General features: G+C 39.6%; 1 protein-coding gene and 1 long non-coding RNA gene across 4 annotated transcripts; one reads left to right on the forward strand and one right to left on the reverse strand.

The window, feature by feature from the left end:
* Positions 1-11,251: 11,251 nt before the first annotated feature.
* On the forward strand, positions 11,252-18,436 carry LOC143512380 (cell surface glycoprotein CD200 receptor 1). 3 transcript variants are annotated; one of them, XM_077002618.1, is made up of 7 exons: positions 11,252-11,608; positions 14,492-14,569; positions 15,152-15,463; positions 15,879-16,160; positions 16,460-16,559; positions 16,942-17,005; positions 17,157-18,436. In XM_077002618.1, exons 1-7 carry the CDS (start codon positions 11,539-11,541, stop codon positions 17,247-17,249), a joined length of 999 nt encoding a protein of 332 aa, XP_076858733.1. In that variant the 5' UTR covers positions 11,252-11,538; the 3' UTR covers positions 17,250-18,436. The 3 variants fall into 3 exon arrangements, with proteins under 3 accessions (XP_076858733.1, XP_076858732.1, XP_076858735.1); XM_077002617.1 differs by having other exon boundaries at positions 16,457-16,559; positions 17,157-18,434; XM_077002620.1 differs by lacking the exon at positions 14,492-14,569 and having other exon boundaries at positions 16,457-16,559; positions 17,157-18,435.
* A 484-nt stretch (positions 18,437-18,920) lies between these two features.
* LOC143512381 (uncharacterized) lies at positions 18,921-24,750 on the reverse strand. The gene is made up of 3 exons (XR_013130452.1): positions 24,542-24,750; positions 24,278-24,300; positions 18,921-19,840 (listed from the first exon to the last, which is right to left on the reverse strand). It is a non-coding gene; the product is annotated as an uncharacterized LOC143512381 (long non-coding RNA).
* Positions 24,751-27,271: the final 2,521 nt, after the last annotated feature.

Genomic DNA, 27,271 nt, shown 5'->3' on the forward strand with positions numbered 1-27,271 from the left:
TCTGAGACTCATAAACCCAGTTCACGTATCAGTTGGCAGTCATCGGAAATGTAATAAAAAACATTAAAAGACAATGAAAACTCTTTCAGCCCGTATACTGTTTCCACAAGCCCACAAATGGCAGAGATAAAAGGCATGCACCCACGTACAGAAATATCGCAGCAAGGGCGTTGTAGCTTCAGAACTACTATTGTAACCCGAGTAATCTCTCCAGTGATTAGAAGATTCATGTCGTGGGACTCTGTAGTAATATGTTCAGTGATTAGACTCAACATTACTAAGCTTTTCTTATGGCAATATGAATTGTGCATTAGCCTGTTGTAAAGGAAAAATAGGTGCTCTGCTCAGTATTGTTCAGTCTCTGTGTTTTTAGGTTTGACATTCAGGAGCCATTCAGAGCATCCTTACAGTACACGGACCAAATGTTCTATTCAAACTGCAGTGCATCACAATGTCATGTACACAAGATAAGCACATCCACGGAATATAATGTAAAGATTGCCCGTGTAAGTCTTATATCTTGTTTCAGTGTGAATATTTTCAGCAGGATAGACAGGAGAATATGGAGAATATTATTAATAAAAAAGCAGTCTCTCTTGTGCATCGTTTGCGCATACAGTGCTGACCAAAATTATTGGCACCCCAGATATTCTGTCAGATAATGCTCCATTTCTCCCAGAATATGATTTGTCTTCAATGGAAAACCACACAAAGAATGGTCAAAAAGCCAAATTGGATATAATTCCACACTAAATATAAAAAAGGGGGTGGACAAAAGTATTGGCACCCCCTTTGAAAAACCGTGTGATGCTTCTCTAATTTGTGTAATTAACAGCACCTGTTACTTACCTGTGGCACATAACAGGTGGTGGCAATAACTAAATCACACTTGCAGCCAGTTAAAATGGATTAAAGTTGACTCAACCTCTGTCCTGTGTCCTTGTGTGCACCACATTGAGCATGGAGAAAAGAAAGAAGACCAAAGAACTGTCTGAGGACTTGAGAAGCAAAATTGTGAGGAAGCATGGGCAATCTCAAGGCTACAAGTCCACCTCCAAAGACCTGAATGTTCCTGTGTCTACCGTGCGCAGTGTCATCAAGAAGTTTAAAGCCCATGGCACTGTGGCTAACCTCCCTAGATGTATAACATTGCTGTTATACCCCGTAGCCTAGACCGGGACATAACAACGGAAAAGAAAAATTGACAAGAGATTTCAACGAAAGATTGTGTGGATGGTGGATAAACAACCTTGACTAACATCCAAACAAGTTCAAGCTGCCCTGAAGGTACAACAGTGTCAACCCATACTATCCGTCGGCATCTGAATGAAAAGGGACTCCATGGTAGGATACCCAGGAAGACCCTACTTCTGACCCAGAGACATAAAAAAGCCAGGCTGAACTTTGCCAAAACTTACCTGAGAAAGCCAAAAACGTTTTGGAAGAAAAGTAGAGCCAAAAGTAGAGCTTTTTGGGAAAACTTAGATTTTACAGGAAAAACAACTAGGCCTTCAAAGAAAAGAATACAGTTTGTACAGTCAAACATGGCGGAGGTTTCCTGATGTTTTGGGGTTGGTTTGCTGCCTCTGGCACTGGACTGCTTGACCGTGTGCATGACATTATGAAGTCTGAAGACAAATTTTGCAGCATAATGTAGGGCCCAGTGTGAGAAAGCTGGGTCTCCCTCAGAGGTCATGGGTCTTCCAGCAGGACAATGACCCAAAACACACTTCAAAAAGCACTAGAAAATGGTTTGAGAGAAAGCACTGGAGACTTCTAAAGTGGCCAGCAATGAGTACAGACCTAAATCCCATAGAACACCTGGAGAGATCTCAAAATGGCAGTTTGGAGAAGGCACCCTTCAAATCTCAGGGACCTGGAGCAGTTTGCCAAAGAAGAATGGTCTAAAATTGCAGCAGAGCATTGTAAGAAACTCATTGAAGGTTACCGGAAGCAGTTGTTCGCAGTTATTTTGTTTACAGGTTGTACTACCAAGTATTAGGCTGTTGGAGTTTTGTGCAAAATTATTTGACTTTTTTTTCATTATCTTTTCTGTTTTTTCATTGCAAGCAAAATAAATGAAGATATTGATACCAAAGCATTTGTGATTGCAATCATTTTTTGGAAGAAATTGAGTATTATCTGACAGAATTGCAGGGGTGCCAATACTTTTGGCCAGTACTGTATGTCATTATTAAGGTTGGATGCTGTACTTCCTGCGTCTCAGTTTCACATCCCTGACATCCTGGAAACAGATTGTTTCAAGAGTCTTTCCTAAGAGACATCTGACCAGGAATAGTTTAGAGGAAAAAACTACATGCATACCATGTTCCGCTTAGCCAAAATGATGTTCAACCCAGACATGACTGGTGTCTGATGCTGTCTTGATGAGTTTCACTCATGTAGCTAGCAAGTATTCAGAGCTATTTCACCCAAACTCTTGGTACATACTGTACATCAATTACACAAGTCTTAATATTTACTTGCCATGAAGTGACATTGCTAATCTATGTCAAATAAATTTTAAAGAAATTTGCTGTTAAATAGAATAGATATTTTATTATAATCTGCATACCATATAGCTTTTCTGAACAATTCCGACATCGAAAGGAAAGTAATATGAGTTTTCAAGATGGCTAACCTAATTACAGCAGTCAGCTGTAGTTTTGTTATTTTTTATAAGGCACAGATAACCATACTGTGTCCTAAACCACATAGTCAACACTGCATAAACATTTTGACAAAAAATTACAAAAAAGTATTTGGGTGAAATATCTTCTAATTATTGTTATCTGTGTTATTTTGCAGTAAGAAACTAAATAGAAATGTCAGGCATCAAACTGTTCCTTAGCTGAAATACTACAGGAAGGTGGAACATGTACAATGATTGTATCCTGGGTGTAGATCTCAGAACACATGCAAGTTTAATGATGGTGGCTCATCTGTGATACAGATTGTACAGACTTCACTAAGGCAACATATGCAGCGGGTCAGCGAGTGTTATCACCTTGCGCTGTGTGCTGCTCACTCACACACCCACACATCTCAGTCCTGGCTGAAACTACCACGTCTCCTCGGTCGCATGCATCATGTGAACCTTGCGCTGCGTTTTGCTGTAAATGCCACAACCGTAGGCTACAAGTCCTCATCTTGCAGTGCTTTTTGTGGCTTCTGCTTTCAATCTTGTATATGTGAGGACACGTAGGTGTTGGGTGTAAATGTGAATGTTATCATACCAGAATGCACTAGTAGATTTACCACAGAAGTACTTAATAAGGTCAAGTGAAATTATTCAAGTGTACATTGCGTGTACTTGTATTTGTGTGTTATCCTCAAGCTAAACATCTCGTTCTTCGCAGCGGGAGAAGATTATCTCAACATAACAGTCGCTTGAAGCTCATGAGAAACTCAGAGGCATGTTCATCCTGTCCACCTCTGTGAAGGTCGTTGTGAACACACCTTTGTGCTGTGATCCTCCAGCAGCAGATTGGCTCCCCCTCCCACTCCACTCCACACGTGAACACTCCCCAGCCTGCTCTGTCATTTCTGGGAAGCTGCTCTGACTGTGCTGATGCAGGTTTCTCCCCCGCGTTCCACCAATGATGTGGTAAACAAACATGGGGGTGCGTTCCCTTAGATGACCCCAGATGCATGCCACTCCAGAGGAGTCTGAACACGTGTCCTGCCCATGTGGAGGTCTAAATGCATGAGACCCTTGTCTCTGTCTGAATGTGGGTCCCTTGTCTCTCTTTTTGTCCCTGTGCTAACATGCTGGTTGAAACTTGTACTCTGCTGTACAGCCCTGTCCTCCACAGATGATGATGGTGATGGTGATGATGATGATGATGATGATGATGACATAGGTGTATGTTCTTCAATTTTAGGAAATATAAGATTCAGTATAAGATTACAGTGCAGTCACATTGTGGTTTCTAGCCCTAGTTTCTAGGAGATAAAGAAGCTTAGAAAATTGAAAAAAAAGAGACCAGATGAGGCAACAGACCACAATGGGCTTGCAAAAAACCAAAAAAACACGGGACTGTTATCTTTATGAATCTTGTGCATGTGAAGGGCATGCCATTTTGGGTTTTGCAAGCAACTGAGCAACTGTAAACATTACAATATACCTAAAATAAGCAACCTACCTGTGGTTGCAGTGACACTCATCATAATAAAGAGATATCAGTGAGACCACCACAGCAGACCACAGTGGGCTCACTGAAACCACTGCTACTGGAGTTTGCACATGTGAAGCTCATATCATGTTATGATATATTATGTTATAATAGATTCTGTGTGTTTTTTTCAAATATCTGCAAATATTAAAATAGGCATAAATGTGCTATACTGTATATTTAAAATATATTTAGCATTACAGAGCCATTCAGTTAAAATAACATTGTGACTTCTTCAAATAGAGCCAGCCAGCTCATGTTCTGTTGTGTTCATGATGTTGGAGGGAAGGAATTCTCAAAATAACCCATATTGTACTATGGTGTTCTTATGCTCTTATGAGTAAGTGCAGCATCAGGGCCTCTTTTGTGGAAGTACATGTGCTCTGTAAAAGAAACCTCCAGTGAATTTATTAGGCTAAAGACACACACAAACAAGTACTGTGGATACAGTATGGCTTAGAAATGTTGCTTATGCACTCATTTAACATCATTTAATTTTACATCATCCTGTAAAAAGTCTGCAATTTACATCAATCTTTTTTTCTAAGTTTTTTTTTATTATTATTGGTCATAATATTTTTGAATTATAATCCAAAAAAGTTGACTCATACTGGTCTGATCTTGTGAATGTGAGTGTCTATGCCTTTTTCCCATCATCAGCACAAAACAATGCAACTGTCAACTACATTTAATTGTTCTCTGTAAAATGTTCTCTGTGTTCTCTGTAAAAGATGAATCAGCATTTTTTTTCACCAAACCTTTTCTTACTGCTGAATGCTAATATCCAAATCTGTTTGGAGGGGCCTTGCTAACCACATCCTGTATTGTGTTACAGAATGCACATGAATGCTACGATGCTATGCAGAATAAACATATCTTGGTTTTTCAATCATGCCTCCTGACTGCACACACGTTATCTATCAGAAAAGGGATGCAAATACAAGTAGGAAAAAACCTGCACCAATTTTTATTTGAATTCTTTTATTTGTTGAGATGTTTTTTGAATCGCAAGTGTGCTCAATAATGGCTTTGAGCACCAGCTTGTTCTTCTTTAAGATTCATATGTTCAAATGTTATTAAGCTTTTGCATAAGCCAATACTAAAATTTCATAAAGTTAAGGATGTTTTTTACTAGTCTACCATAGAACACTTTATTCACAGTGCTGGGTTAATCATTACTGCATTAATATATTACTACATATTAATGAATCAAATATTGTTGCATTACAAACGACAACTTCCAAATTGAGTCCCAAATCATATGACTACATATTGCACCTGATCCTTATAAGGCATGCCAAAGAAATTCCAAATAAATTTGACTGTAGCATGGTTATTATATGAAATGAATGACTTAAATGAAAAGGAATAAGACAGGAAATATAAATATCTGCTGTAGCTGCTATCTTGTTTACTGGATATGCTTTCGAGAAGACCACACATGCACACACCACACACGGGCGCACACATGCATAAGTGTACATATATAACACGCAAACATGCTCACAGGGTTATAACAACTACAGGTCTACCCCATATCATAAATATCAGAAAAGACTGAAGCAGTATTACATAGCAAGTGATATCAGACACCCGTAGGTCACAGACACTCATAAATCACAGACACCCATAGGTCACAGACACCCATAGATCCCAGACATCCATAGGTCACAGACACCCATAGATCACAGACACCCATAGGTCACAGACACCCATAGATCCCAGACATCCATAGGTCACAGACACCCATAGATCACAGACACCCATAGGTCACAGACATGCATAGATCACAGACATTCATAGGTCACAAACACCCATAGATCACAGACACCCATAGATCACAGACACCCATAGATCACAGACACCCATAGGTCAAATTCAGTTCATTGGTGAACAAACATTAAAAGCTGCCAACACTGTGAAAGGGAATATAGTCAGGATGGAGCACCATCCCCCCAACAGCCGCAGTGACCTTGGGGAGTTCAGTCATTCTCTCAAGAACCATGATGGGGGCCTGATGTAAATTCTCAAGCATAAATTTTTGTTCGCAAATTCAGGATCGTTATGTCCACTGCAACTTTCATCATAAAGAAGATCAAAGAAGAATACATTTTTTTTTAACTGGATTAAATTCTTTATGAATTTGTTTTTCATACTTGATTATTTTAATAACTACACTGATATCCATTAAATTAACAAACATTAAATATCTTATTAATGCTTATTATTATTATTATTATTATTAGATTAGATTAGATTAGATTGAGAATCCTGTCATACAGAATCTGTGTGTTGTGAGCAACTGTGTTATCTTAAAAAAGGTTTCTTAGTCTGAGATCATGTCTTTTGTTCTTGGCACTGCATGGTGAGTACAAACAACATGTTTCTCTTGCTCCACAAATCCGACAACATGCAAAACCAAATGCACAAAATAAGCTTGTCATTAAAAAATACCTCATTACACATCTATAGCGCTGTAATTTTCATAGTGGTGAGCCACAGTGTTAACCTATATATGAACCATTTGGACAGGCATCATGACACAATTTCTCATACTGTACATAATTCCTGTGACGGGCAGGTGTGAGCAACAAAAAGGAAGCGATCACGCCAAGTCTCAGGGAAAAAGGGTGGTTTAATATAAAGTGTGCAAACCTAAAACCCGTGCAATAGATCCGAATTAAGGATATAATGACCAGCGGTCAACTGGTACAAAGACAAGGCATATATAGACAGACAAACGACCATCAGGTGGGAATGGATCACGGGCTCCGCCCACCTGAGGGGCGTACACGACGTCACAAGACAACAACAACACAGCCGCTGTGGACAGAGGCGGCCGGTAGGGGGCCGCCTCACCGTGACAGACCCCCCCACCAAGCCGCACTCCCCTCCACTGGGTGTGTGGCACACAGCGGCTGCACAACAACACGAAGGGGCAGGAAGGCAAGGACAGGCAGGGACACACCTCCTGCAGTCCACGAGCTGAAACACAAAACACATAACATTAGTCAGCTCACCTCCCTGGGCGGGACCCTGGACCGACCGGGCCGTCAACAAGACAAAACCACGCCCCGGTCGGTCACAGGGCCCTCACGCCCTAACCGGCGTTTAGCCAGAGAGCCCCACAAAAGTGTGCGTGCGTGCAGGCTACTCCCTGGGGCACGGTCCTAACCACCTCCTGGACCTACCTCTCATCTCGGCGCACCTCGACCCTGGGCAACCCTAACCGGCCAGGGAGACCGCCCCTCACGGGGGAGTACATAGCAAGGTGGACTCCTCCACCCCACCGGAGGTTCCAGGGGGGAAACACTCCTTCCCTATGTGGGCCGGCTACACCCCAAGACCTCTTGGTACCGCCGAGCATGAGGGGGGACCTCTGTCTTCAGCAGGAGCTCTTCAGACAGGAGCCCTCAGGTCCCCATACATCCGGGGAGCCCTCACCCTCCAGGGGGGGCTCTTTAAGACCGGGCTCCCGTCACCCCATCACATAAGGGGGCTCCTGCCTACTTAGGAGATCCCACAAGGTCCAGGAGGGCCGCTATTCACCACCAGGAGCAACCTGCAACACATGACATACACACACGCACACATACACAAAACACTCACGCGCACTACCCTGCTCAGGGCCTCCCTTGGGAGCGACGCCCTCCGTACCACACCCCGTGGCACGGGACCACAGCCGGTCCACCCCCAAACACACATTCAGGGGGAGGAGCATGCGTGGAATTACATAAAACAAAACAAAATCACGCAACACGCTAGGACAAAACAAACACGCAAGGACTAGACAAAACAAACGGTGCAAAACGGCAAACGGACAGGATCCCACACATGCGCGCTCTACTCAAACAAACAATGGTGACGCGCCGCTCGAGTCCGCAGTCGCTCCCCACATCAAACACTAGACACACGGGGGAGCGAGGCGACCGTGACGAGCGGCGACCGCGTCACACATAAAACATTCAATGAGTAACACACGCGAGCGACGCACACCGATCCATACGTCCGTTCACTCACACACACCTACACACACGTGTAATCACACAACACGAAGTAACGTGTAACCGCCCTGGTCACCGCCGTGCTGCACACACACACAACGTTTCAGCACGGCAGGGCTCTTCAACAACAAACAAAACACCACGTAGACAAGCACTTACCACGAGACATGACCACGAACGAAGGAGAAAGAAAAAGAGACTCGGCGGCTTCCGAAGGGTGGCTGGTCATTCTGTGACGGGCAGGTGTGAGCAACAAAAAGGAAGCGATCACGCCAAGTCTCAGGGAAAAAGGGTGGTTTAATATAAAGTGTGCAAACCTAAAACCCGTGCAATAGATCCGAATTAAGGATATAATGACCAGCGGTCAACTGGTACAAAGACAAGGCATATATAGACAGACAAACGACCATCAGGTGGGAACGGATCACGGGCTCCGCCCACCTGAGGGGCGTACACGACGTCACAAGACTACATCATCCAATTGCACACTCGGAGAGCCAACCGCAGTTTTAGACCTGCAGTTTTAGACCTGCAGTTCTAGACGTGCCTTAGTTTTAGATGTATGTAACGTAATATCCAGATAGTGTTTTAGTATGTCGCGGGAGCAGATGGAAGAATGATATTTATAAGCAATAATAATATATGATAATGTCTGAAGGTCATTTTTGGGTTATCGTAATGTTTATGTCATGAAGGATGAATCTGGCAAGCGTTAGTGTGTCTTGGTTCGTTAGTTCTGGCTACCTTTATGGCTACTTAGTAGCTACTTTGATTAAATTTGAAACAACTTAAAGGAAGGAAATTTGCACTTACTACGCTACTATTAATATTAAAAGTAGTAAGCAAGCTAAAGTAGCATTTCCCCATCATTATTAACCCCTAAGAACCCAGACTATGTTCTGAATATTGATACAATTGAGCATATTAATATATGATATACATATATTTAGTCTGCTAAATGCCATAAATGTAAATATAATCGGTCTGAAGGTCATTTTTGTGTTATCGTAATGTTTATGTCATGAAGGATGAATCTGGCTAGCGTTAGTGTGTCTTAGTTCGTTAGTTCTGGCTACCTTTATGAGAGAAATGCTAGTCCTGCGAACGTAAATTGTTGCCGGGGGGGTGGCGAACGTAAAATGGACACAAATTAAGTATTATATTGCGATCGATCAGTGTTTGCGCCAGAGCGAACTGGTAACTCATTGAATCATAGATATGGATCAGAGGTAAATAAACTAGATTTTTTTTTTCGGCGTGAGAAATCGGATGTGTGGCGTGTGAGCGAAAAACCCCAAGTATCACATAATATTTGCTAGTTGCATGCCAATGAAGGTATACGAGTAAAATAAATCACTCCTAACATTCTGGAAACGTATGCTTACTCACTGAAAGCATCCTGACATTATGCAATTTTTGCTGATTTTTAATACAAAATAGCCTATGCCAGTAATCCAGTAGTTTAATTAAAAATAAAATATCTTCAGGAGACAAGCTGTGTGTGTAAATGACAAAATTTATCAAAACTCTCTAAAAGAACAGGGAAAATGAGGCGTACTACTTCTATTTAAATACAAAATGTGGTGTACATTATCGTTTAAAACTTGTCAAATGTTAGAGATTTGGCTAAAACAATTGAGAATCAATGGGCATATTTAACAAATAAACTCTTTATACAATGGATTATTACAATATACAAGCCCCTGAGCCTACCGCATGCATTGGAACTGCTGGTCTAGAACTGCAGTTGGCTGTCGTTAGCTACATTCCGAGCCGCTAGGTGGCGCATGTCTAAAACTACAGCACGTCTAGAACTGCAGGTCTAAAACTGCAGGTCTAGAACTGCAGTTGGCTCTCCGGCTGTGCAATTGGATGCATCTCAAGACAACAACAACACAGCCGCTGTGGACAGAGGCGGCCGGTAGGGGGCCGCCTCACCGTGACAATTCCCAGTTGGGGTGGGGGTGAAAGAAGCACACACGCAAAAAAAAAAAAAAACAAACAACAAAAAATAAACAGACAGAAGAAGTGATCAGAATCAGATATACTTTGCACAATGCGATTTAACATATCTTCTTCTTCTCATGTTCATTTTCTCTTATTGGCCAGACCCAACGTACTGGCAAATAAAGCATCTCCCAGTATTATGACAAACGAGTATGATGATCGCCTCTCATCCTCTCATACTTCATGTAGCTAAAATACATAAATAAATGATACATAGCGGTGCTGTTTCACATTTTCATACCAACTATAAACAAATACACATTTCATTAAGCTAGCAGGCTGAAGACTGAGACCACCTCAGTGAGTAGCAGCTGTGTTTCTGATTGGCTGGTACAGACCCTCTTCATTTGAGTGGCCATTTATACGATTTTCACCAAAGCTCAAAATGTTTTTGTTGGTATCATTCCTGGACAATTGAAAAAATGTACAAATCTACAGACAATTACACCCAAACATACCACTAAGACTATATGCACATCAGTTATATCACACAGTACACAGCACAAAAACCCTGTCAATTAGTAAGAAGGTGTTTTAATAAATAATCACTGTAATACAGTAGCATCAGAAATGAAATAATAATTGCATAATTGTTTCAAAAATAGTGTTTATTTTAAAACTGCTGGGGATAAGAAAACTCTCCAAATAGTGCTGACATGATTTGAGAGTTGATGTGAAAGAGTGTTTGAAGTCAGGGGTATTCCCTTGACATGAACTGCCCGGGTTACATTTACTAAAAAAGTTAGTAAAGATGGCATTTTCAAACAATTTACGAATCTGCTTTTTCTGAAAGTTACATATAGTTAATCAGTTGTGAGGGTTCTGCATAGAGATGCATTTAGACAAAAAGACAGATGGAGAGACTGTTGGAGAGAGAAAAATAGAGTGGGAGAGAGATAGTGGAACATAAAAATTTGGAAAATGTGCTTGGGTGACAGTAGTAGTTCATGGTGCAGGAAGTTGACATGTCATGAAAGATCAAAGGGGGGGGGTGGACCAGAGGCACGTCACAGCGATGATGAAGGGAAAAAGCAGGAGGACTTGAAGAGCCACTGAGAAAAGCCATTGGATGCTCTTGCTCCACAGTGAGTCTGTAAAACTCTTCAGGTTTTGAGTTCAGGTTCTGTCTTGTCAACCTCTACAGCAGGAGGCAAGAACGAGAGAGAACGACATTTATGTAGCATGAAGACCCACGTCACGACAAATGCTTTGAAGTGTAGCACAGATTCTGTGGTGAAACACAGGCCATGTATATAGCGCTAACTTTGTGCCGTTAAAGTACTGACAAAAACGGAAGAAAGGGAAGAGCAAGAAAAAAAGAATTCAGCTGTTCATATATTGGTATATAAGTCATGGAGAGAGAGTGGATACTGAGCGCTGTATATCTCCTGGCAGTGTGTACTACAGGAAATCTCACATTGGGTAAGCTCATTGTCCTCTTTGCTTTTGTCGTCTTTTCATACATCTTTGGCCCAGGTATCGCCACCTGACAGAGTTCACAGGAATGAAAAAGCTGAGATTTTTTTTAACAACAAAGAAATTTGGTTTTTGATTCCTCAAGAATTAGAGGCCAGACAGGGTTAAGCATAATTCTTTTTATTGAAAACCAAAAAGAGAGATAATACTCCTTTTGCATTATTGTGCTTGCTCATGTGATTGGGTTTAACTTGTTAAGTGTTACATTGAAATTACTGTGCATTGCAGTGACAGCAGCATGTGAATCTGCCCGTGCTCTGCAGCTTGAATTTTAAGAAATGATTTACAGTTGCTCTGAACATCGCGGCCACCTGTTGGCACACGTTGCCCACAATGGAAGGAAAAATATCAGTGAGGTTTACTGGTAGTGCACCGCGCACTAGAATGATTGGTTTCCCCACCTGTGTGATATGTGGCTGTGTGCACGTGTATGTATCTGGCAACTTTTGAAGATCAGCTGCCATGACGATGCTTCTTCCGCTCTGGGGGGATTCTCTGGGGGAGTCGCCGGGGTTGTTTTCATTGTTGTTTGTTTGTGTGTTTTGAGGCCACCCTAAGGTGTGAGCATGAAACTGGAAACAATAGTTTAAAACATACAACCTTAAACTAACCACAGTGGAACATGGAAATGAGACGACATTTTGGTTGTCATAATGTTTGTATATGTGATACACTGTCTGTTAGTGTCACAGCCAAACGGTTTCTCAGATCTTGATCCATCTTCTGGGCATGTGCACAAAATGATTGTTTCCTTTTGTACAACACCAGTTAGTCGTGGCACAGCAGTTTCCACAAATGTCCCAAATCCAGGCACTCAGCTACTTGAATGGCTGCTTCTTTGACAATAAAGTCCTTGATTTTGATGCCATGGAACATGGGGACAAACTAGGGAGTTTTTCCTTGCCACTGTCGCCCTTGGCTTGCTCACTGGGGGCTAGGACTCGGCACTTGTAAAGCTGCTTTGTGACAACAACTGTTGTAAAAAGCGCTATATAAATAAAATTTGATTGATTGATTGATTGATTTGAACTTTGGACTAAACTAACTTGACAGTAACTTGATAGCAACTGATGTATCAGTTGAATGCAGAGAAAACAAAATGACCCAAGTATAGTAGCCTAGTGACTACCAGTTAACAGAGTGCTCTTACCCTTTGCACTCCCCTTAACCTGGGTCACAGTATAGCACACACACATAATATGAACTAAGCATAAGTACATGATTACACTGAAACACACTACTTCATTATTGTCTAATCAAATGACATGTACTTAAATCATAAAGTTTATAATGATCTCTTATAATAACTAAACATGATCTAATCAATAATTTCTGTCACAACAGCTCTGTAGTGTTTCTATTTATTCTGGCATGAAATCGAGCGTATTGAGTATGAGAGATACAAACATGATATTATACACATCTGTAAGCTCGTCCTCTAACAATATTATTTATCAGTAACCTAGTTATAATTTTGACGACTCGTGTTAATTAATGAATGTGCTAACTAGCTGTTTTAAAATAGGGTACATGACAATGAACAGTAGCTAATGTTAGCTGCACTATACACTGACAGGCGCATGAGAACAAAAAATTCAGTAGTTTCAGTTTTAGACAATTTCAGTACATTTCTTCTCAGAACAACTGTTAGCTGCTGTGCTATAGTTTCCTTGGATTAAATGACAGATGTTTTAAAGCATAAGAACACTAACTCGATGCCAGCCCAAAACCCCTCAGCCTCTGCCAGGTTGTAGTGTCAGGGCTGGCTCGGATGTCACACCATCTACCTCCACTAGGGGCACCCGAGTCAGCCCTAGACTACATCAACGCAATCAGCAATGATCCGTCTCACCTGTTGCCATGGCTTCTTAAGGAAGCTTTTGGAGACGGATCATTGCTGATTCGTTTTGGTTATGCCGGTACGTTCTCAGCCCTTTCTCTTGTCTCTCAGTCTCTTGTTGCATTCTTAAGTTAAAGGTGTCTCGCCACCTTATTTTTTCTCTCCCTCTCTCTTGTTCTCTTACTTATTCGAGTATTTATCTCCTGCGCCACTCTCTGGCCTATCTCAAGTTTTCCCCAAGCTTTTTATTTCCTATCAGTTTATCTTTTATTTTTGTGAAGTGTTTTGTTTTGTCGCGGCGTTTGCCTGCTGTCAGTCTTTCCCGGACGTCCTGAGATTCGTTTTACGCGTTGAGTCTTCCGCGTTGTTTTTGTTTAGCCTTTTCTACCGAGTGTTCCCGGTTAGTTTCATTTTGCGCGTTGAGTTTTTTTCCGCGTCATTTTGTGTTGGAGTTTTTGCCACTGTGTGTGTGTATGCATTAACTCCGCATTTAGGTTTGCAAAGGTAACCTAGCTATATTGGTTCTGGAGATTAGCATACATAATAACCCCACATGTTGGCCAACTTTGCTTCACACACATTATAAACACTGGCCAGCTGTCTGCAATCACCTATTATTATTTTTACATTCCTTATTTTTACTTCCTTTTTAATGATTGTGGGTCACCCCACCCTCTGCCATGTCCTCTGTTTAACTTGCATCTATCACTGCTTTGTGTCCCTGGCGAAATAAGCTTTTGTTCCCATGGTAACAGTATATCCTAGTACTTGCAAATGCCTAGAACGGGTCTACTAACAAAATGACAGAGATAACATATCAAACAATGTAAATATTCTATAACTAATATTAACCAAATGAATAACCGCATACTTCTCACCTATAGATTATTCTGTCAAAACTGCTTTGCACTTACATCATATACCTAATGAAGAAAAATTGACACAGTACTATTAACCTGTAACTAACACTCTGGACTGTTGACTTTCAGGAACAGATTCCAGAGCATCTCTGGATGTTAACAAAACCACACCACACAGGCGAGCTTCTGCAGATATATACATTGGAGGTAAACTAATGAAATAAAACAACAAATTTTCCAACAACCATCTGCACTGCTTTGAGACTTGCCAGGTCAACTCTTATAATTAAAGCCTTTTTAGAAGTGAATGAATGAAGAAAAGTGAGCAATTAGGTGTATTACATGTTTGAGAAATGTTCACCATTGTGCAGTGTAATGCCCCACTGTGAAGTATAGTTCCCTACTGTTCAGTATACAGCCATGAATATGACTTTTTAAATGTCAGTTCAAACCAAATGTTTTATTTTACTGTTCACTTGAGGAAGTTACACATTTCCTGTTATACATTTGCCCCAACTGATAAGACCAGTCGGGTGCCGAAGGAAACGTCACACACACATATTTAAAAAAAGAAAGGAAGGAAAACAAAAAATGTCACTTAACCATAGTAGTCTTCATATGAAAAAAGATAAATTTGACAACTGGTCAGAATCGCAGTTTGCATTTGCTATTTAAAAGGCTTTTTAAAAGAGACTGTGAGGGAAGTGTCGTTGCTCATAATTCCTCAATTTTTTTTACTATTTGAATAGTAGGCTGAATTATTTCATGTGATTATTTTACATCTTGTAGATATCAAGAATGAGAACTTTGAAATTGGCGCCAATGTCACGTTGCTGTGCACCGAATCAAAGATAGAATGGAAAGATGTGTTCTATGTCATCTGGAACATTAGCCTGCAAGACAAGAACTGTCGTATCACCGCAGCTGAAAATGAGACGGAATATGACACTTGTAAAGATGGGAAGAAGTTGGGACAGGACAGAAGTGAATACTCCTACCTGACCATCCCAGATTTTTCCCTCAAAGATGAAGGAAATTACACCTGTGAGATGTCCTATCATGCAGGAAGCCACATTACAAGAATTACTGTCTCTGCAAGGGGTAAGAAATCAGGCATGGGGCCGCTTACATACTGAATACTGAAGGAACAAACAGCAAGCTACATGGGGCTACACATTAAGTAAATTAGAATGCTTCGCACAAGCAAATAAAAACAATTAGCATAATTAGCATATTAGCATAACAGGCACCATGAGGTCTTTCCTCATCTCTAGTCAGGGTGTCAGTCCATCACAGAGCAAATGTTCAAATCTGTAGCAAAGGTCAGAGCCAGTACATGTGACAGTGCTACCACAGAGGATTTCCATTAACAGTGGCCTTAGTTTTCATATCAACTACTCATAACTAGAACATTTTTTAGCAGCAGACCTGATTTGACCGTTAGATTCGACTATGCACCCTGACCAGGCAAATCATATTTGACTTGCTGAAATTCGTCTTCTTCTTCTGCCACCAGTCCAGCCACGCATGACCACCTGGTTTGTCAGGAAGCAGGACCACAGTGTTGCATTCTGTGAGGCTGCTGATGGAAAACCTGCTGCTTCCATCCACTGGGAGACCAAGTGGAACTCCACAATCAACAGCAACAGTTCAGTAAAGTCTAAAGGGGGCCTTTTCACAGTGATGACCGAGTTGCGCCTGCCTCAAAACTATTCAAGCGAGGACATATTCTGTGTGGTCTCATTCGGCCACCCCAACCAGACAGTGGATAAAAAACATCCCACCGACCTGAAGAGAAGTAGGCACTTCAAATTTTCTAAATCACATATGGGACTGTCTTTAGTTGAAATAACAGATAGCAAGCAGATATTAAATGACTACAAAGAGAATCACATTTTTCAAGATGATTTAGTTTCTTGTGAAATTTCTGTGAAATCCAGAGAACTCTATTCAAGTCACTTCAAATGTTTTTGTAGTTCTGAATAACACAGTCTACGTTTATGTATGTTTACAGAGTCGCTTGTTTTTTCTAAGAGATCATTTTCAGCTTTGTTTGGGTAATGTAATGTTTATTGCTTATATCTGCTCTCTTAGCAGTTACATGGCCATTCATTCTCTTGGCTGTTTGTGTCACATGCTTCACTGTGACTCTTTTGACTGTCGTTTACCTCATGCGAGAAAGACTCTTACAGTTAAGGTAATATTCTTCTCAAGGACAAATTCTGGATAGGGTTGTGTTGATTCTTGTACTGTATGCATACTTGAACTGTCATATGTTTATGCAAATAGTGATTTAAATTGCATAAGAACTGTCACAAATGCAAGAAGCAACAAAGAATTTGTAGACACTGTTGTTTGTAGTCTTCATGACTTCTTTTTTGTAGTTATGTAGTTCATAGTTTTCTTTGATACCAATCAAGGAAAATTATGAGCTACGTCTTGCTGTTGCTTGATAATGTATATTCAAATAATAGTGTTATATCTTTGATACCTGACCCTTAAAAGACCAGGGTTTGCATCATGGTTTTGAAGGTTTTTGTTTGCATTATTAATAATGTAATATCTCGTTTGACTCACAGTATATTTAGAAAGGTTTGCTGCGAATCCAAAAGCTCTGGACCAATTGAAGAAAAACTTCCGCAGGTAAAATACAAATTTTCTGATAATGTTATTATTTATTCAATAGCAATTAACTGCTTGAATTAACAATATTCAATCAATTAATTGTTTAATTTGATCATTTTTAATGTATACGAGAGGCAAAGAGTTGTCATTGATAAATGTTTTTGTTTAGCCCCTTGATCCAGAAGAAGTGGAACCCTATGCCAGTTATGTGCAAAGAGTGAATTCCATTTACAACTCCTCTGCTGAGCTTTTTAATGCTTGAAACACACACAGCCACAGGTACACAGGTAAATCTGAACAATTTTGATAAAATCTGATGTCATCTGCATGAGTCCCATGCAGTGCATATTACAGTGAGACATATGACAATTGCACACCTGTCCCTGCCCACCTACCCTGTGTATGAAAGTGTGCATGTGCATAGATTTTGTCTTTTGGGAACAAAATCGAATAAAACCCCCTTCGAAAGCTGCAGCCTCCACCAGACAAACACTAATTAGAAAAATGCAAATGAAGTGTGTGAGCAAGAGGAGGAATGGAAAGGATTCGATGTGGGTAGAAGACAGTAGCTTTCTCTCTATGCACCATGAGAAGTGTCCAGGGCAGCCCATGTGGCTCCAGCCATGTCCAGACGTCAGAAGAATCTGCTCAGCTTACCACCAGCACGGTGTGAAGGCCATACAGGTTTATTAAGCCTTGATTTTCACTGGATGTTGGACTGAAATAGCCGATGGCTCATATGCGATTTAACACCTTTCTCCACATAAATCAAAGAATCACAAAGAAAAGTATGGGACTTTAGTCATGTGGGCCATGTGCTACTCCAGTTAGTTACCAAGTGAAATTGTACAGAATCTAGGATGGGTTCTGTAACAGATGTTAGACTCTAACTGAGTCTGTTTTGCTTTTCGAATTGACAATTATTGTAGTTTCTTTATCTTTCCTTGCTTTCTGGTTTTTGGAGTGTAGCAAATATGTTTCATGTTTTGTACAGAACTGAAAATATCTATAATACCATATATTTTTATTTATTTTTTTATTGTATTTTTTTTTTGTGTTCATAAATCAAAATACGATGTGTGGCTCTTAGTGATGATTAATTAGTGAGTAGCCTTCATGGGTTATTTTTTTTTAAAGATTGAGGATATTGTTATTTCCTGTTTTTGCATAAGAGGATCCCATGTGATGTCCTTTCTCCTTTAGCTATGAAGAAGTCATATATGCCGTCTGTTCTTTGAGTCTTTGAGCAAGCATACACTGTAAATAAATTAGCTTCTGTTGAAAAATAGTAACAAAAAAATAAAGAAAGAATAAACTCAAAACATAAATAATGTTCTCTTCCTTAGGGAGTACACTGCACAAATTATTATTAGATAAACATCAAGACTCATTGGATTAAAATTGTCAAATTTACACTGACATAGTTTTAATCTTAGAATATACCAGTGGATAACACAATGCAAATATTTACAGTATAAATAAAGCTTCAAGTGTGTTTAAAACACAGGTTACAATCTTCCCTTTGCTTATAAATGAATCAGAATGGAAAGTTGGATGTGATCATATCTATTTCTCTGTCATAGGAAAGAATAGCTCAAGATATGCTGTCAGATACCACTCTGACCAACATTCGGCAAAGAGGTCAATGAAACCAGAACATGACTTTGAATATGATTAATTTGGGATTCCCCAGAATCATAGTTAACTGATATAACTAATTTTAGACGTCGCACTCTTGAGTTTTTTTCTTTTTTTTTGTTGAGTTTTTTTCATTATGGCGATATACATGATTTTCCAGAAGTGTGTCTCCATCTAGTGGTAAATCATTAAATTATTTTAACAAATGGAGGCCTAACATGGGGCAGAGTTTGAGAAAATATACTGAATGTAGTTATTTAGAAATTACTTAATATTTACTGACAATATAACATAATTAACATAATACTTAAATATTTTTATTCCTGAAAAAAAAGTATATGGATGGGATACATTCAATTTGCAGTAGAAAAGCAATGGCATTTTTGACACAATTTTGGCCACAAAAATTAACAGCACATAAACACTTAATGACGAAATGGCATAATATCAAATGGACATATGTTTTAGTACTAATATATCTCTTTGACAAAAATGTAAAATAGAGAGGTGAAAACAAACCAGTTATATGCAGTGCGCATGAAGATTCTGCAATATAAATTAGATGCAAATATTTTTAAATCCTGATTAAAAAATAACATAATAGAACTGAAGTTATTAATTCTGGATACGGAATACAAATTTAGTTTTGAATCAATAGTAGTTAATTTACGTGAGTAAATTAATATGTCATCTAGGTGTTCACAGATTTTCAAATCCAGAACTTTCAGAACACTGTCAATATACCCACCACCCCCCTTATCCAGGAACCCTAGGTGTTGTAATACCCGGTGAGTTAACTAGCAGTGGTTACACATCCAGGATTTGAAACCAGATTCAGTCAAGAGAGAAAGAGGAGAAAGGAGAGAGCGAGAGAGAGAGAGAGTGTGTGTGTGTGTGTGTGTGTGTGTGTGTTTGGGCAGGCAGGGGTTGTGATATGTGTATGCATACTTGCACGTATTTAGGAAATTGCACTAGTCCATAAATATATCAAATAATCATATTTTCATTATTTTATGCAGTGTAGCTTTAATCTCAGCTCATGAGCACATAGTCATCTGCTATGTCCTCGTTATTCTCAGGGCTGTCATGTGTCACACACGGGAGTCTGACTATGGCATAATCACAGTCATTGTCCTCAGAGTCTCTTAAAGGTTTTGTTGTCTTTTTGTCTCCATGGTCAATGGAGGCGTAGAGAACATCGTCCTTAGATGGCGCCTGTGTACAAGAGAAATAAGATCTGAATAAGATTTAAAACACAGGTACAGTCAGGAGATTGTGAAGGGCTTTCACTGCTTACACTATATCAATAATAAACTTGCTTTCTTCTGAACTTGCAAACCTAACCTAGACAACCAATTCCAGATGATTGTTTTGGTTTTCACTTTTTAATTTAAACACTGCACTACTTTAATAAGTCTACACAAAAAGGAAAGTTTTGGGGGAAAAAAATCCGGCAACAAAAGATGAATGCCTTTAAATTTACTAAGTAGGCTTTACACAGCATTTTATAACAGCAACATACTGTATTTGCAACAAATGATATTCACTTTGTTTGGCTTTCTTATAACTATAGAACTATGCTAGACAGACCAGAGGAAATGGTTTGGTCTGGTGACATAGTTGCAAAAGACATTGGTTATATTGGTTATGGTACTATACATCTTGAAAATAGGCTCCAAATGGTTACCATATTATTAAGGTCTGAATTATTTTTGAAATTACATATCATTTTATCCTACTTGTAGAAATACATTTCAGAGTTTTAGAGGGTTGATTTTGTGGATTTCCTGGATTTACAATCTTGTGAACTTGCATCAGTTCTACCAAAACAGTACAATTAATTAATTAAATATGAAGTTAAGTATGAAATTATGAGTTGAATAGACAAGAGACAAAATGCCTGAATGAATATGTAGAGAATTGCTCAACAATAAAACTGGCATAAAAAGAGTGACATAGAAATACATGTGAAATATATTGTATTTGGATGACCAGTTATCATTCAAATCTGACTAGGACACGCAGGTTTCTCCTTTGCAACTTGTAAAGTATTCAACCCTTTCATGCATGTTCATGCATGATATTCCAATTCCACTGCAGCCTTACCTTGGCCGGCATCCAACAGCTGCTCACATCATTTAAAAATTGGGATGCTCAACTACAAAGCCCCAAATGAACCAGCCCCTCCCTCCACGATGACAATGGTCAAAACCTCATCCGTACCACAAGTTCTCTCTCTCTCTCTCTCTCTCTCTCTCTCTCTCTCTCTCTCTCTGTCACTTTCAGTATGACACCGCCTTGAAACACCATCCTTCGTGTCTCACGGAAGACAAGCATCTGGACTCTTATCTGTCCTGCTCTCACATGGTGAAATAAATGTCCCTCCACTGGTGGTCTGAGCAGCGAAGTCACTTACTATCTTCAAATGCAGACTGGAGATTCTAATTGTGAAGTGTTTTAGATGACCCCTAATCCTGCACTTATGAAAGTACTTAATCCTGTTTGGTATTGGTATTCATGCTAATTTTGTAATTCTGTTACGATGTATGTTTTGTTTTGTTAGCCATGTGTGTTTCCTAGTCCCTCCTTGTATTTTTAACACAGCCCTCTCTAACGTAACGTAGCGAACTTAAAATGGACACAAATTAAGTGTTATATCGCGATCTGTCGATCGCCGGTCGTTGGCGCCAGAGCGAACTAGTAACTCATTGAATCATATATGTGGATCAGAGGTAAATAAACTGAATTTTTTTTTCGGTGTGAGATATCGGAAGTGTGGCGTGAGAGCGTGTGAAAACGGTCAAATGCGTGTGTCTCACGCTCAATGCGTGAGAGTTGGCAACCCTGTGTAGGCCTACGTCGCGGTTCATTGTTGTATGTATTCGCCTTTGTTCAAGTTGTTCTGTGATTCTGCCCCTTGTACGTTCGTGTTTCAGTGTTACGGTTTGTCTATGAGTTCTGTTTAGTATGTCGCTTCGTGTGGGTTATGTTCTTGTTCAGGTTCTCTTTCTGGTTTGACCCATGCCTGCCTTTACGACACCGAGTTTGGATTCCCCTTTAATAAATCTCGCTCTCCTCAGCGATTATGTCCGTCTTCTCGCTCAGCAGCGCCCAAAGTGTTACACATTCCTTCTAGTAAATCCTTTCAGCATTTACTCCTGTATCTAGCAGTATCTTCGTTCAGTGGTACTGTATCTTGGACTATCTATTGTACTGGACACATGATGACAAAGCACTTTTGTAAGTTTTGTTGGGTTCAGAGCAACTGTTAAATGTCATAAATGAAAAAATAGAAATATATAAATAGGAATAATAAATCATTAATAAAAAACGAAAACAAAACTATATAACTATATTTTTCAACTTAATGCCCTTGCTACTTTCCACCTGACTTAACCAACCCGGTAGACCCAAACCTTTCAAACGTTTCTTCCAAGCCCCTCCCACCATAGACATGATATGCTGAATACCATGATATGCTGAACATCTATCTGCTTTTTATGCACACAAAATAACTGACAGGAAAGGAGGACTGCCTCTGTATAGAGAAGCTTCCTGAATGCAGAGGCGGTCTTTGCATAGAGGCATTGCTAGTCAATTGCCTTGGGCCCAACCCACTGCAGCCCACTGTAGGGGCCCCCTGACTAGCTAACTTATTTCTCGCTTATTAATGTTGATGGGCCCCCTAGCTAAATTCGCCTTGAGCCCCCAAATTGATAAGTCCGCCACTGCCTGAATGGTTAAGATAGCCAGAAGATGATGATATTTTTAGCTTTCTCAATGTTAGTAGTGATATCTATCAGAACTCCTAGACAGTGCTGTCCATACTTCCATGTCTGACAGGCTTTAACACTACAGTCGAAGCTTTACTGGCATTTTAGTAAGTTACAAGATGTCCTCAAAGTTTTCTTACTGTATAATTCACTAAATGCTCTGAAGGCCTTGTGTTTTATGTAAAGCACTTGGGTATGAAAAATAAAATTCACCATAACTTGCTTTAAAAGTGAATGCAAATCAAGCCCCCCCCCCCCCCCCCCCCCCCCCCCCCAAAAAAAAAAAGAGCTATGGACAGCTAATGGAGACAGGGCATGGCCGATGGGCATACACTCTAAATGTACATCTACAAGGTCGACTTGAACTCTACTTTATCTGTTGTAGCAATTGGGGACTGTACAGTCGATTGAAATTACATTTACACTTGAAGATAAAAAGAAATTATGTTTCCTGCTGAATTCTCACTATTTTTTATCATCAGAGATGATGTTTCGCACAAGATTTCAAGCATGCTATTAATTAATCTTGACATTGGTATTAAAAACGAGAACAGCCATGCACTAATACCTTAACATTAAGTGTCACTTCCTGTTCTCAAATGTTAGACCTAATTTTTTATTACTTTCTTATATGCAAAAATCTTCTGACAGCTGTAGGCTTGTGTTGCGTGTGTAGCTTATTTGAATTCATCCAATCCTCTCCAACCGTTCTGATAAACAACAGAGCCCTCTACAAAATGCCCAAGCACTATGCAGAGAGGCAAGGCACCTGCTGGTAGCAAGGAAGTTCACTGCATGTTTATTGCATGGCTCTATATGAGGTCTTATCTTAGGTATCTTTCCACTGCTCATTTGTATGTTTTCCTAAAAGCAGCAGATCACAGTCACCATTAGAGCTTCCTACACAGTTCAGATGCTTCATGGCCGTTAAGTAAACAGTGTTTGTTTTATTCAGTGTATATTAAAGGAACGTCACTTCCTTCATTTTACTGTTACATATCATGCTGGTGCATATATTTTTTATAATATTTTTGCTATAGTCATTCATTTACAGCACAAATATTTTCATTACAGAATTTACTAAAATTATAATGATGACACCTTAATAATAATTTAGACTGATTCCAGGCATTTTTTAAATGTATGGTAATGTTGTGGCATTCTTTGGAGCCTTACCTGTTCTATTTCAGTCCCAGGCACACACAGCATACAGTATTCAGGCATTCAGAGAGAGAGAGCCACACACACACACACACACACACACACACAGAGTGCAATAACAACAGATTGAGACAAAAAGCAAGAAAGATAGAGACAAAGACAGAGAGAGAGACAGTCACTTTTGTATAAAGAACAAGAATATTCACTTTAAAATCTCAATGAAGCAGTCATCAATGCACTGGCAATCCTCTAAAACTCATTTTGTTTGAATCACTCAAGTAAATAGACCAAAAAAAAATAGACTAGAGTTGAGACCAGAGTTGATCAAATATGAGCTAATATGAGTTAATACAGTATCTGTAATGGAGAGTCTAACATTGCCTTCACATACAGCCGACATTCTTTTGCCCAAATAATCAACAACGTTCTGCCTTTACATGCAATGGGATTCTCCAAATACGCCGCTTAGCGTTGCACAGAGTGTTTGAATTTGTCGCAGTGATATTCAAACATTTATCAAAAATGTCTCAAATGTTAAGATAATCCAGTTTGCCCGCAATTATCCTGGCTGGGTATAACCCTGGTCACTTCGAGAGCTGCAATTAGGAGGCTCCACTTATTTGAAAGACTTTGTGGTGCAAAACACTCCAAAAAACTTCAGACATATGCTTTTATCTCAGTGACTGAGAGGGAAAGAAAGAGAGGGAAGGATTCTTACCATCTTCTTTAGATGATCCTTTCCTAAAGAAATAAAATACACATAAAGAAATGTGGGATTTCATAGTTTAAATACTATAGCATTTAGAAAGGCAAAGCTTTTAGTGTGTCCAGAATATGTGGCACATTGTCACATCAAATAATAGTGTTCTACTTCACGTATATGATGTGTACTAGTGGTTGTGGCTTCTGCTCTGCCCTGTTAAGTAGAAACAAAATAGAGGTTCCTACTTTTTTAAGTGAGCGAGGTTCTTTGGGCACCCACCTTCTGTGGCAGCATGAGAGGTTTCCCATAATCCGTATCCTTCGAGGACAGTAGTGTGAATTTGAGGATTCTTCAGACACTACAGTGAAAAACCAGGCAGCTGAACAGTCCACTCACCTCCTTTCATAACTAGATAGCCACTAAAGAAGTTGAGAGAGAGAAAGAGAGACAGAGAGAGAGATAGACAGGTCAAACAAGAGTGTGCTTGTTTCATTCTATTTCCTGTGTTCTGTGGTTTGCATGTCTCTTAGATGCATGTCTCACACACGTGTAATGGTGCTACATGCCTTGTGCATGCTATCGTTTCTTTTCCAGATTCATTTCTAATTTTATTAGCTCTTATTCAAATTTTTTTGCAGTAAACGTTTTCCTGAAGGTTCTAAACAAAGCTGCTCCTCTTCACCTTTAACAGATGCTAGGTTTCTAGTGCATAGCTGGTTTTAGCACCACATTTTCATATTCAGTGATAATAAAGGCCCTAAAATAGCATCATTCCTCATTTTACAAGGCACCTTAATGCCCAGAGATAGATGCTAAATGTGTAAATAGAGGATCTGGGTGTCTGTATATCTGCTGGAATAATGGGATGTGTTTTTGGCACTAGCAAGCAAGGCAGAGAAAGAGGATAACTTAGTTCAAGATCAGGAAGTAAACTTTTTCAGTCTTCGAAAGCATGTAAGAATGCAATAGTTTCCTCTTACCATATTAGTGCTAAAATAACAGAAAAACCACTAAACTGAACTGTCCTCATACAATTGGGGATTCAGATGGTGCTGTTTGTAAGGCCGTGACAAGAGAAGTGAAGACTAATGCTGAATTTGTGTAGTGTGACACATTTAGGCAGGCATCATAGACATGGCACGCAGGGAACAAATGACCAAGAATTTTGATATAGCTTCATAAGAACATAATTTTTCAGCTGATGTTATGTTACATCGAATATTATCTATGGAAGGTGAATAATATATGATCAAATAAAAAAAAACAAATATAACACAACTGCAGGGCAGTGGTGTCTGAGCCTTTACTCTGATAAATCTTTAGAACTAGACCACTATTTACTGTTGAAACAGGAAGCTGATTATTTCCTCTGATAGTACTAAGCTGTCAGGTTAAAGGAAAAAGGTCACAGATGAGTTTTACACAAGAAAACATTTGCCACTTTAGAGAGAGGCAGCAATTTGTAACGTGTCCTTATTAGTACATTTTTAGTAACAATAGCAATTTCAGACCTAGTGGGAAAGACAATGTGTGTGCGTGTGTGTGTGTGTGTGTGTGTGTTTAATTAACATACATGCAAAACATTGAACTCAAACATTATAATGTGTATGCTTTTTGGGTATGTGTGTGCATGCCTGCAGCAGGAATGTATTTCCTGTGTGTGTGTGTGTGTGTGTGTGTGTGTATCTGTATATGTGTAATTAGATACTTCCCCTCTGCAATGTCTTAATCTGTCCAGTTGGAGGCAGAACATGATTGACCTTTTGTCACATTAATAGCGTCTTTGTGACACATCTTCAGACTCAACACCCCCGACTGTGACACAGAATAACAACGTGCCACGACAAACCAAACACATCCTCCCATTGAGAGGCACTGTGCCTCTCCTAACTCCTTCTTTGTAATGCAGCGTAAACGCTAAGCAGCTAGCAAGGACGAGGGGGTGCCATACAGCTGACGTGGAGTCTACAGCGTTACCGCATGAGCATGGTTGGAAAACTGCTTTTGGAATGCACAGCTATCGTCTTAGCCCTTTCACTCCATATCAAAAGTGAGTTCCGTTCAATTTGCAGTTTGTTACAATTCATACTTTCATACCTGTGTCAGAAAATGTTTATTATCAAACAGGTCTGACTGCCTCTCTGGGATGTTCTAATATTTATATTTTGCAGAATGTGGCTGTAGTATCTAAACCCCATAAAGAAAAGGAAAGAATTTGTAGTAAATGATGTAGTGATCGATTATGGCATTGAAGCATCACTTACAGAATTTCTAAGAAATATACATACATGTATCTCTGTATCTAGAGAAAACACTACGAATATCTCTTCTGACACTTAGGTGTCACGTTTACCAACATATCCCTGCTGGAAGCAGAGACCTTCATCTACCATATACCGGATGTGCCTCACGGATCAAACATCACCTCAGTTGAATGGTGTCATCAGACTGACAAAGATCAAAACAAATATAGAATGCTAGCCCATATTGACCTAGATAATAATATTACATTGTTGTTCCATCAGAACAACAGGCTTATATTCACAAACAATGGATCAATCTGCATCCGAAAACTCACACATGAAGACACTGGGAATTACTCCTGCAAGACCATCTTCCAAGATGGCAAAGTTCAAATGCATATTGTTTGCGTGACTCTGTACAAAGGTAAGTTTATTGTCCTGCAACTTTCTTAATGATGTTTGAAAACAAAGTTGAAAGGAAATGTAGCATACTAAAACACTTGTACCTTATAACTGGTAAAGTGGGTGGGCTCAACTTCCTTCCTTTTTAGTTCCTCACTCACCCTTATTTCTATATTGAACAAAAAATAAAACCAGAGTACTGAGGGCAAGAACTATTCTCTGAGTTTTACTGCAATGTTGCCTCACAGCTTGGAAGAGATGCTTAACAAAAACTAATGATAATAATAGTTTGGGCTCATAGTAACTGAAAAAAACAGACAAAAACGAATTGAATTAGACAAAACTACATAGACAGGGGCTTGGT

Source organism: Brachyhypopomus gauderio, chromosome 4 (genome assembly GCF_052324685.1).
Source record: "Brachyhypopomus gauderio isolate BG-103 chromosome 4, BGAUD_0.2, whole genome shotgun sequence".
Lineage (NCBI taxonomy): Eukaryota > Metazoa > Chordata > Actinopteri > Gymnotiformes > Hypopomidae > Brachyhypopomus > Brachyhypopomus gauderio.

What these genes read in the sequence shown, in the direction of transcription:
- LOC143512380 (XM_077002617.1), top strand. Translation starts at nt 11,539, where the DNA reads ATGGAGAGAGAGTGGATACTGAGCGCTGTATATCTCCTGGCAGTGTGT. An exon ending in TACAGGAAATCTCACATTGG is followed by an intron (nt 11,609 to 14,491) that starts GTAAGCTCATTG and finishes GTTGACTTTCAG; the next exon opens with GAACAGATTCCAGAGCATCT. An exon ending in GAAAGACTCTTACAGTTAAG is followed by an intron (nt 16,560 to 16,941) that starts GTAATATTCTTC and finishes TTTGACTCACAG; the next exon opens with TATATTTAGAAAGGTTTGCT.